Raw genomic sequence first — 12,856 nt, 5'->3', positions numbered from 1 at the left:
TCTGTGTGTAGTGACTCGACCAACAGTTCGGAAGGCAGATTTTACCGAGAAGAAACCGGCAAGAAACTCAGCAGTTGCTCTTTTCCAATATCAACAATTTACATTTTACATTTTAAAATTCATTTTTTATCTTGTGAAAGATGAAAGCGGAGCCGGATGCTTCCAGGCAACCTTGTCATTAAAAATTCATCAATTGTATAATAATCTCGTTGTAATAAATGTGCTTTAACACATTCTTTAAACTTATGCATTGGTAGGTTCAAAATTACCTTACGAATCATATTATAAAAGCGTATACTCAATCCCACAAATGACTTCTGCATCATTCGCAGACGATATGCAGATGTCACTAATTTATGACCATTTCTTGTAAGTCGACTGTTTATATCCACTTTTTGTGTATATAAACTAATATGTTGTCTTACAAATACTACATTGTTATAAATATATTGTGAGGCTACCGTAAGGATACTTATTTCTTTAAATTTTTCACGTGATTTAAGTTTATATATTGACCATACAGCTCTTTTCTGCAAAATGAAAAAATTTCAATATCAGCAGCTTTGCCCCATAATGAGATCCCGTAAGACATCACACTATGAAAGTACGCAAAGTAAACAAGTCTTGTACTAGCCCTGCCAGTTGGCAGACACAGGGCGTCATGTTGCAGGACGTGTTCCTTGCACACAGGGCATCCTGTGACGCGTTGCTCTTTTTATAAGCGATGGTTTTCAACTTACCCTCAGATGTGCTTAATTCAACAATTAATAATACAAAAAATTGTATACTTTTTATTTTACTTAAGAATAGAGACATAAATGATTAAGAAAGATTAAAAGCTCGATACCTTTTAATTGTGGTCCACCTATGGAAGCTACCTGTTATCTTGCGGTCGACGCTATCGCAGTGTGTTAGAGCGATAATTTTCTTTAAAAAAAATATCATAATTTTAAAATAGTCGTCAAAAATTGCGCAACAATAAATCTAAATAAACCGCCACCGCTACAAAACCACAAAAATATGCGCAGTGGCAAACATGCAGTGGCAAACAACCTATTACTGCGTGCACCGTTTTCTGGCAAACATAATTGTTAGATTGTTTCTAAACTTGGTCGCTCTAACATGTTGACTAACATCAGCGGTTTTATTGAAAGTAGTGATAAATCGCAATTATTAGCAGTTGTAACGTAACCCCTTAAATTATACGGTTTTCAGGTAATCAGGTAATTTATCTCCTTAGGAGTTTACAGCAAACGCGTCGTTACCATCTCTTCTATGAGGATGTCGGTGCCCAGCAGTAAAGTGCCGTACTTGAGCTCATAGAGATCTAATAGAGCTATCTATCGTTGATCCATAATTCAGATAATTTTAATTTGTTCTACTTTAATCAATTATGTTATCCTGGTATCATCTCACCAGAACAATATCTTTGTTGAAGTCTACAGGCCAGCAAAAGGCCAAAAGGGATTATTCTTATCTGCTCTGATCAGTCTCAGGGGGACAGACAGCAATAAAAAATGCGATCTGAGAGATTATATTAATGATATCCGGTCTGTCCTTACGCTGTGTTCTTAGGAGTACAGATAGAAATAAGAAGTTTCATCTGACCCCTCGGGAGCAAGGGGACAGTTCGAACTATTTTTTTTCTGGACCGTTATGTGCTTTGTCTTTTGATTCAATTGGATTTTTGTTTACAGTTCGGCAAAAATTCCGTCCAAGAATAAAGATAAAGCATAAAAAGCTGTCATCGAACGACGACTTGGAGGCTTCGTGCCAGAGCGCCCCTGCTTACCCCGCCCCCCACCTCACCTGGCTCATCAACAATGTTAAGGTAACTGCCATATACTTAAATGCTAATGTTTTTTGTTTTTTTTTTATCACGACAGTTATCACTTTACACCTGATTGTAATTAAGAAACAAAATGTAATTAGTAAACAGCTAGAAAAAGAGTCACGGCATTAAGTTTATACCTTATTTTATATAGTGCAATAAATAATTTAAACAAACACACGAAATTGGTAGGAGAAGTTATATCAGTTAGCATGTAGTTATTTTACTATGGATAAATAACTATGAAACGATTCAAATCTAGTGAAGTGCCGAAATACACTCATTCCTCAGGTGTGATAATAATACTAATGTTTTAATGGCAAAAGGTCTATTTTAGAAATTGCTCAGTAGCACTATTTAGAAGTTAACTAAGTAATACAGAATAGGTTCCAGATGCAATAAGGTGTAAAGTTAACTGTTAACGTAATGCAATTATAAATAAATCTATATCTAAAGTCTAATCTCTAGTGCTAGAGGTATATTTAAGCACTATACTGTTGTGTTGTTTTTTCTTTGTGTTATAATATACAGAGAAAAATGTAATATTTTTTAGTTTATTACTAAATATGAATTGTTTTATAACTTTTACAAATATAATGTTTTGCTAAGGCAAAAATAAAGGAAAATTATTATCATAGCCGAATTTGAATTCGCTTTATTAGTTTTCAACTGTTTTCGTTTTGAAATCAATCGTGCGTTAATCACATGTTCGTTTAATTATTTCCAGCCACATTGCGTTTCCGACCCGTTTCCCAAAATTACTTTCATAATTGCCCAATTACGCATAATGTACGCTGGATACTTTACACGGTTATTTGACGCTGACGATACGCATTTTTTGAATGAACCCTTTATCAAAAAGTGTTGCTCAGCATCTTTTAAGGTTTCTACACCCGGTTATGTTTAGCAACTGATTATATTATCATCGTTTTCATCGCCTTAAAATTAGTATTCAGTTCTTCAGTTAGGCACAGGTATTGATTTCTTATGTTGCTTTTGGCACAGACTCACATTCACTAATCAACAGCACCGCTTACTATGAAAAAAATAAGTGATTGAAACACAGATCCGCATTCATAGGTGGCATAAGAAGAAGAAGAAATACTTTATTGCACACCGACATCAATATATAAAATAAATAATAAACAAAAGAACAAGAATAGTAGGCATGCAAAGGCGGCCATATTGCTGCCAGCAATCTCTTACAGGCAACCTCTGGCAGAAGGGGAGACTGCAAGAGAGCGGGATGCAATTATATATATGTATATAATATTCGAAAATAAATAGACATACATATTCATACATATATAATTATATATTATATATATAATGAAAGAAGAAAAATACAAATAATACACATTAATGACGATATTTGTTCAAATTACTTCACACAAAGACAGATAGTAGTCTTTAAGACGACACTTAAATATGGGGAGGCATATTAAACATTTCATTGTTATAAACCTCAAAAAAAGAAGAAATATATGGAGTTTATAACCAATAGTAAATCAAATAAATATTCTTATTTGATAATGATAATAAATCCTACTATCCTACTATCCTACTAATATTATAAATGTGACAACGTGGATGGTTGTTACTCAATCACGCAAAAACTGCTCAATGGATTTGGATTGAATTAAGCCTGCATGCAGCCAGGAAATAAGATCGTCCCAACGGGAATAAAACACCTTAATCCACGCGAAAGAAGCGGCGGCTATCAGCTAGTAATCAATAAATATACTGTGACAATACACACATCGCCATCTAGCCCCAAAGTAAGCATAGCTTAGGTTATGGTTAAGATAACTGATGAGTATTTTTATCAATAATATACATAAATACTTAAACACGTAAAAATATTCATGTTGTGGGAATCGAACCCACAGCCTTGGACTCAGATAGCAGGATCGCTGCCCACTATGCCAATCGGCTGTCAACAATTTTACATCTATACTAATATTCTAAATAGCGATAATTTGTTTGTTTCTTGATTTGTATTCGCTTTAAAGCTAATCGATGTTAATTATTTCTAGTGTAAGATCTAGTAATAATCAGTTATATTTTATTTCAGTAACAATAGGATTACAGCTGGATATGATGATACAGTTTACAAGTATAAGTCTGAATAAAAAAACAATTTCCTACCTGTTTTATCCGCGTGCGCTGTCGAAATGGAGCGTCATACATAAAAAAAATATTCTAGATAAATACTGGCCTTCAAAAAACCTGCAAAACTCATATAAATAAGCCATTTAGTATTATAAATTTAGGCATAAAATATAAATCCATACAAAAGTGTTATACGATAAAAACAATCTAATGTACATAAAACTTGCCTATTATAGCATAATTCCTGTTGCCTGCGACTTAGCCGCATTTTTTTTTTTTAAATCATTCCATTGGAATAGTTTATTCGGGAAGTGTGTGGCATACAGATATTTATGTTTCGGATATTGTTTTTTAAAATCGCGATAATTTCCAATTAGAATGAATTAAAAAGTATTTTATTACTTTATAAATACCCTTGATGATAAAAATAATTATTTAAATAAGAATTTATACCGAGACACTAATATACCTAACCCACTTTTGTTTCGATAATAATAATCAATAGATTTTTTTTAGCCCACGCCAAGTAATGAATAAGTAAAATATAATAGTATATATATATTATATTATGAAATATATATTATATTATGAAAAATTTAAGCAAATAAAAATTAAAATATATAAAAGCAAAATGTTGCTTACATTATTCAAATTCTCTTAAGGAGTTTTTATGAAAAAAAATGTAGCATAGCATAAAAATGTATGCTACTCCGAAATAGCATACCTTTATTTTGGCGAAGAAATGGTAAAAATCCATACTCTTATTGGGTACAGAGTACAGATTATTTGGTCGCATAGATTAGGAGATAGTGAAACATTCATAAAACGGTACTCATCGTAAGTGTACACGGGTGGAACCGCAGGAGCAGCTAGTTATTAATATAATAACGGTGTACTAAATTTATATTAGACTAATTAGTAATAAAATTAATCTTACAAAATGTAGTCATATTATACTATGAAATAATGTAATAACGTATCTTAGTGTGCGTATAACTAAATTAAGTAATTGTTCTATCCATATAATTGAGTTAGTGGGTAAGAACACCCTTCCTAGAATAATCTAATAAACTTACTATCATCGTTCATGATAAAAATAAAATATGAATAAAACATTTCCAAGCCCGATTTTCAGAGATCGTGATATCCTTTAATCTCATGCTATAATCCCTTTGATGCTACGGAAGCTCTGGTATAGGCAAAGGTAGAAGTTATTACTTTTTATACACCCCGATGTTCCGACCATCGTTTATTTACGCCCAGCCTCATCCATCGATGAACACAAAATTGTTTTTATGCTACTCATCTAAAGTTATTTTATTCTTCCTTAAAACTTAAGCGTTATAAACCACAGGGTTAACCCTGTAATAAATTAGATCACTTTAGTTATAGAACGTAGCGTGATAAGAAGCGGTGATAGCCGAATAGAACTCCGGCCTCCCTCCTTCATCACCATCATCATCATCATCATCACCTATTTATCAGCCCACTCCAGGGCGCGGTCTCGTCATAGTATGAGAAGGGTATGACAAGAGAAATTAGCTTAACTTATGAAGCAGTCGAGTCAAAAGTTTGCTACAAAACGGTGTACAAACTCACAAAACGTAATCTACAAAAACCAAGATAACGTTTACATGCCAAGCATGTCCGCATAAAGGCGCATTCAAAATCACCCTTTAATGTATATTGTTGACAATAAAGCCATTAGCTGAGGAGCTAGTAACAGAAATTTCTAAGTCGTTAGTTCAAGTAGAAGCAAAAAAAAAATATGCATACAAAAAACAATTTCAAGTGACGGTAAGCAGTCTGTTGGCAACCAAAGATGCAGTCTTATGGTAACTGATGAGGAGAAGTTCCTACTGATTTGTCCTGTGGCCGGCACGTTAGCAATTATATTAAACCTATTCTTCCTGTGCTTTCCTACGCGTAATCATGTCGGAACGTTAAATTAGGAGGAAAATAGCCAAGTTAGCCTTGGTTAGCTTCTCATCAAATAAAGTCATATTATATTCTCTTTTACACTAAGACGGAGTTAGAAGTTGCGTTGTCTACACCAGTGCCTTAGAAAGCGCTAATTCCTAATTTTCGCCAACCCACATTGAAGCACTGTGACCCGACCAGACCCACGTCTGGTCCTTTATTGCTATAGATAGACAAGGCGGCATGTGCCCTGCGGTGAGAAATTACTAAGCAGAGAATGACAAGGTATACTTGATTTTTTTATAAAACTTAGTTTAATTTGCTACACCTAGACCGACATACCTATTGTCACACACTCTAATATAAATCAGTTTAATTAATAAATTTATTATAGTAAATATATAATACTAGCGGATCCGGCAGACATCATTCTGCCCGATAAAGCAGCGCCACCTACCGGGTTCAATTGTGTTTCAAAACCGTCCAACTTATTGAAATATAAACACCAAATTTCATCAAAATCAGTCCAGCTGTTAAGGGAGAGATATGTCACAAACACACGTACCTAAGAATTATATAAATTCGTACTTATCTCACTGTTTAAACCTTCCCTAGACGTCCAGAAATATTTCAAGACCTGAATTAGCCCAATCGGTCCAACCGTTCTCGAATTTGAGTGAGACTAACGAACAGCAATCCATTTTTATATCTAGATTTTTTTGAACACCACCCATATCCGTAGAAAAACGATGTAAACGCACTTTTCCCTTGCGAAGTACATTTTGGCACCGTAAGCAAGAACTTTTATTACGTCACAAATTTTGGTATAGAATATGTTACCATCAGAATATAATATTAGGTTCCTGCTCCTTAGCTATAAGATGGCACTTCACAAACTAAAGTCATACAAACACAGCTTACCTGTGTTGATAAAACGCGCGATTACCTTTTATGTGGTCATTTATCTTGCCATAAAACTTTTACAGCAATAGCTGGTGTGTGCCATGCTCGTATATTTTTTAGGACATCGATATTTCGGCGCTCGGTATGAATGCGTCAAATCCGGGGTAGGCATATACAAATTTAATGGCTTCCGGCTTTTTTATAAACCTCTTTCAATTCAAGGTTTCATTTTTAACCGGCTTCCATAGAGAAGGAGGTTAATGGCCGACTGTTTGTATAAGTTTGGGACGCAGAGTCTTAACATGGCTTGCGATGAATTGATAGAAATCGTTATCTATAAACTTAAGAGCTAAGCTCTTGTCGGTGTAGACTTTTCCAACCCACTCCATCCCTCTCTTTTTCCTCTTTATAAGTCCCCACCCCAACCTTTCGTTTTGTTTATCCCACAAAAACCAGTTGCGAACGTCCTCGTCCCCTCTATCCATCTACTTTTCCCTCAATTATATATGTGATAAATTCAACATGTCTTAATAGGTGGCCAATCATTTTCCCTCTTCTGATTTCTATAGTTCTAATTATATTCATCATCGTCATAATTAGCAACCGCTTGACGGCCACTGCAGGGCAAAGGTCTTTTGTAGGAAGATCCGAAGTCAACGACCTTTGGTCGCACGTTTCCAGCGGCTCCCAGCGACTTGATTGATGTTACCTCGATGGGGGTCGGCCAATACTGCGCTTAAAAGTGCGAAGTCGCAATTCTGGTACTTTTGGAATCCAAAGTCTATCGGTTCTCCGATTATTATTTTTATTCCAAGTTAGCCCTTGACTGAAATTTCACCTGGTGGTATGTGATGATGCATTCTAAGATGGTAGCGGGCTTACCTTTTAGGGAGTATGGTAGTCATACCCCGAATCGGTTTCTACGCGACATCGCATCGGAACACTAAATCGCTTGGCGGCTCGGCACGTCTTTGCCGGTAGGGTGGTAACTAGCCACGGGACCTGCTACTTAAATTCACGCTCACCGTTGCGCCAGGGAAATTGTCAAAATTGATACATAATTGTAACTTCCTTTCCGATTTGATCACGTTAAAATACTCTGAACGTACCTACTCTTTAATTTGCCCGCTTAATGGCTCTCAGCTTTCATATTAGGACCATGATAAGAGTGATTACATTAATTCTGAGCCGTAAGTCATCACTGGCATCACTGTGTGCTGCCTCCCGGATCCGTTTCGAAGTCTGAAGAACTCGCATGGATTTCGATGGTTTGGATGAATTTTCATATTTGTACTATCCGACGTTGTGTTGTGACGTCTGACTGCGACGGCAACGGTGTCTGCGCAGTGGACAGTGACTTGCCATCTTTCTCAGTCAGTCAAAATCCGTGGGTTCGATTCCCACAACTGAAAATATATTGTGATGAACATAAATATTTTTCAGCGTCAGGGTGTTTATCTCTATATTATAAGCATAATTTTCATAAAATTATCCATCAGTTATCTTAATATCCATAACACAAGCAATCTACTATATGGCCATGTGTGTTTCGTCGTAGTATATATTCATATTTATCTATTTATTTTATTGTCAAGTGTTGACTAGCTTACTTCTTTACACATAATTAAACAGGACTTTTAAATTATGAAATAAATAACTCGCCACTCGGCATGACCACTTTAAATTTGGAAGTACTACAATACAAATGTAATAACTTCCGTTTTCCTTTAGAAAAGGTTGCTTATTTAAGCCTTGTTTTTTTGTTCAAAAAATATATATGTCAGCACCTTTTATGTAAAAGTAATGGTTGGAATGGGACGGCCTTGAGTATTAATTATGTACAGTTACTCGTTTCTAAGTATTACACGTCATCACAAAGACAACAATACATTTATCATGTGGTGTTTTCGTTGTGATACAATTCTTATCAGGTGACACAATTCATTAACATCTCTTTGAATGTTCAAACTCGGTCCTAAATCGACTCTTTAAAATTCCTGATATTAGCGATCCTAGATATGGAAAATAAAATTCAACACTTTCTTCGTCTCCTCATACTCAAAAATCCGTACTAATATTATCTGTATATAGCTTGTATCTTGAACATGATGAAATATTCTTTTTATCATGAAAATGCAAAGGGTAAACCTTTCCAATGGATTTTGCGGCTAAACTTATCTTTGGCAGAATATTTCATAGAGATGTATTCCATCCAGAAGACAGCTTTAAGATAATTTCTAACCCGGGAAAATTAGAATTTAAATTTAATTTAATTAGAAATAAGAAAGTTTCAGAATTTTTTTTTGAAAACCAAAACAACCACGGGTTCTGAAGAACCCGTGGTTGTTTTGCTTATATAAGCCCTCAGCCCATGCCCAAATATAAGCCCTCTACAGGACAAGGGTCTGATTGGGGACAATAAAAAGAACCTTAGTCCACCACGCTGGCCCAGTGCAGTTTTGTGGCTTCGTGGACCTTTGAGAACATTATAGAGAGCTCTCAGGCATGCTGGTTTTCTTACGACGTTTTCTTTACCCGTAAAGCAGGTCAATTCTTTTTAGCAATTAAAACATCACTTACTTTTATTAAAGCATCACATGTTCATAGTTACCTATAATGAAATAAGGTTGTTTTAGAGGAGGAAAAGCACTCATGCGAGAATTTAATTAAACAGACAGCAGATAGTGTTGAATAATAGCCAAACGATCCAATTGATTTGAAAACCGGAATGATTGCTGCGAAATAGAATAAAGCAGAAGGCAAAAATAACAATAGAGAAACCATCGGCTACAGATATCGGATTCATTCATTTCAATTAAACAGCAAAGTGCAGGCTGTGTTTTATTTATGTTACCTGATATTTACCTGGTGTTCTTCATTATAAAGTGTGCTATAAAAATTCGCCTATGTGCGAGTTGGACTCGCACACGGAGGGTTTCTTACCAAAGTTCAATATAAACAAATATATAAATACGAATCACTACAAAGCAGGCATTATTAACATTACTAAGATCGGATAATACCACCAAAAATCCATTTCTTGCGGTGCGCTGCAAAAAGTCGCCATTGGTGATCTCCATAAAAAAATCAATTTTAGGGAAATTGTTTAGTTATATAGAAAAAGTTGTTGTAAAGTCTTTCTGGAACATGATAACTAGCCACGGCATATGTCTCCACGAGACTAAGGCGAGTGTTGTCACCACCTCACCTGACATAATTTTCTTTGGTGGGGCCAAAGAAAATTATGAGGCGATGACACTTGCTGCTGCACCAGTGACGTTGCAAAATAGCGACGTGCGCCTAGGTGATTTTTTTTCTCAATATGAATTTTCTTTCCCCAGGTGGATGAGCATTTGACTATACCACACGGCACTGTCAACGTCCATCGTCATCATCACGGTCAGCCGCTGTCACTCACTAACTCGTCTCTACGCTTCCCCCTTTCGAACCTGGAGCTTTCGCCAAACCAGACAGTCTATATAACCTGTCTCAGCACTATACCTAGCTATGCAAGCTTAACGGAGGGATTTGCTGATGTCCAGAACCATACTGTTCCTGGTAAGTTGATTTATCTTCTTCTTGCATCCTTGAGATAACACTATTTATACCAACTCGTCCCTAAAATTGCCTCCGTCGAACTTGAAGCTCTCGCCGAACCAGGCAGTCTATATAACCTGTCTTAGCACTTTACCTAGCTACACAAGCTTAACGAAAGGGTTTTCTATGACCGGTAGCATACTGTTCCTAGTTAGTTGATCAATATTCTTCTTGCACCCTTGAGATAACACTATTTATACCAACTTATCCCAAAATTTGCTCCGACGAACTTTAAGCTCTCACCAAACTAGCAAGTCTATATAACCTGTCTCAGTACACTATACCTAGCTATGCAAGTTTAACGGAAGGGTTTGCTGTGTACCTACTGGACATACTGTCTGTACTGCTCTGGTAGTTTTATCATCCTCTTGGATCCTTAAGATAACATTATTTACACCAACTCGTCCCCATACTTTCCTCTATCGAGCCAGAAGCTCTCGCCCAACTAGACAGTATAAATATATTATATCAGCTGCCACTATACCTGGCTATATACGCAAGCTTAAGGAAGAGATTTCCTTTTCCAGAACTGTATAACCCTGGTAAGTTGTTGTTGTTGTTCTTGCGACTCTCTTTAAGCTTTAGGAATTATTTAAATGACATTATTTCTTGCGCTTCCCTCTGTCAAACCTGCAGCTATCACAGAATCCAAATACTCTAATGTTTTTTTTTTTCTATTTTATTTCTTTACTAATGAATATCTGTCCTAGTTGAACACACTGCATGTGCTATAAAAAATGGATTTACTTGTTTATTAAATTACTTGTTTCATTTCACAGTGAACGTAGTTCGCATGGTGCCGGTTCCGACGCAGCTTCCCGTAAAAATTATAAGTGTCGATCTAAATCGATCCAGCTATTTAGTTATAAATTATCATAGTTTTTTTATATTATTCATTGTTGCAATTTTTAACTTGATAGAAAAATTAAAAATGTAAATGTGTGTAGTGAATTTTTTTCAACTCGTGCTAACAGCTGTTCTTCGTGTAACAATGTTTATAAATGTTATTAATTACAGTACATTTCTTTTTATTACGTGGATTATAATATAATAGTCACAAATGATGATGACGTCATCAACTCGTTGTTCGTATGCTAAAGTTTTATTATGAAGGTATTTATTTTGCTGACATTACATGTGTCTCTACATCTTTTAAACTGTGTTGATGTTAAAGAATAAGAAAGAGAGTCTCACTTTAACTATAATAATAAATTAACGCCTAAAACAAATCCAGAAAACCCTTGTGTTTATATTTAACCTTTAACTAAAATTAATTTCAAAGATTTAAAAGTAAAGGTTTAATTGTCTGAATTTTTAACCCCAGACGCAAAAACGACTATTATAAATTTGACGGGTGTATGAGGCATCGTATTTCCTAAACGGATAAACTGATTTTTTTTTTGTTTGAAAGATTAATTAATCACGAGTGTTCTTTGCTAATTTGATGAAAATCAGTCAAGATAGTCGCCGCCGCAAAACGGCGTATTACAAATTTTGACAACTCCCTCAATACGGGTTTGAAATGGTGGAATAATGCACTATATTGAGAGTCAGTTCTTTAAATTTTTAATTTAGACCTTATAACCTCGTGTTTTATGATTTTTTTTTTTAGTAATATTGTTACTTTTTTATTTTATTACTAATAAATAAGAGATATTTGCTTGAAAAACCACATGCTCGTTTATACTATACCCCAGAAGAACTATACCCCCAAACATAATTGTTATAAAAGAAATTAGGAAAATTTATGTTTATTGTATTTACATTCAAGAAATTTATGAAAGCAAGTCTACATCTTAATTTATACCCAAAGTTTAGTGAAAATTCGACTGTTAGTAGACGTTATAAATTCTATCAATTAATATTTCGCAGGTATCTTAGAATTTGCGCCGTAAATTATAATTTTGCGAATAAATTGAAGTAAACAATTTGATATTATAATGAGCAATTATTGTAATACTTGATGTTTGATAAAATTAATGAAAAATCCCGTTTTAACATAAATTGCTCGTTTGACGTAAATGCACTTTATAAGAACAATATCAAAATAGTTAAACATTGTAAAAAATGGGCTTTGGAATTATCAAATAATGTTATTTAACAGCTGACTCAAAATTCATCGCAGATTGCTGCAAGAGGTGCAAGAGCAAAGAGGTATAAAGGCCGCACGAAATGAACAGCTATCTCAGACCGTAACATATTGCCATTCATAAGCACATCTTTATCAACTTCAATGCAGTCGCCTCGAGCATTATTACGAATATGACATAAATTTAGTATTTTCAATCCCACTTATATAATAAAATAAATGAAGTACCAGTGACTCTTACGGCTTTTATCTTTAACAAAATGTGATAAATTTCTATTATTATTTTATGGAAATTACCAAACATTAAAACATATAGATATGTAGACGTGTATAAATCATATTACTAGTGTGCGCTTAGCAATATACATATTTTGTGTTCGTTAATTCATGTTTAAAATTACACA

The 12,856-nt window shown here is 34.8% G+C and overlaps 1 protein-coding gene across 1 annotated transcript in view; it reads left to right on the top strand.

The window, feature by feature from the left end:
• LOC120627387 overlaps positions 1–12,539 on the top strand; it is a 127,007-nt gene extending 114,468 nt beyond the window's left edge. The window contains exons 6-9 of the mRNA XM_039895382.1: positions 1,698–1,831; positions 10,108–10,324; positions 11,143–11,225; positions 12,468–12,539. Of these exons, the coding sequence (XP_039751316.1) occupies positions 1,698–1,831; positions 10,108–10,324; positions 11,143–11,225; positions 12,468–12,539 (506 nt within the window). The remainder of the gene's footprint in view (positions 1–1,697; positions 1,832–10,107; positions 10,325–11,142; positions 11,226–12,467) is intronic.
• The last annotated feature ends 317 nt before the right edge of the window (positions 12,540–12,856 follow it).

This window comes from Pararge aegeria, chromosome 11 (assembly GCF_905163445.1).
Source record: "Pararge aegeria chromosome 11, ilParAegt1.1, whole genome shotgun sequence".
Lineage (NCBI taxonomy): Eukaryota > Metazoa > Arthropoda > Insecta > Lepidoptera > Nymphalidae > Pararge > Pararge aegeria.
This window is presented reverse-complemented; position numbering and strand designations above follow the sequence as displayed.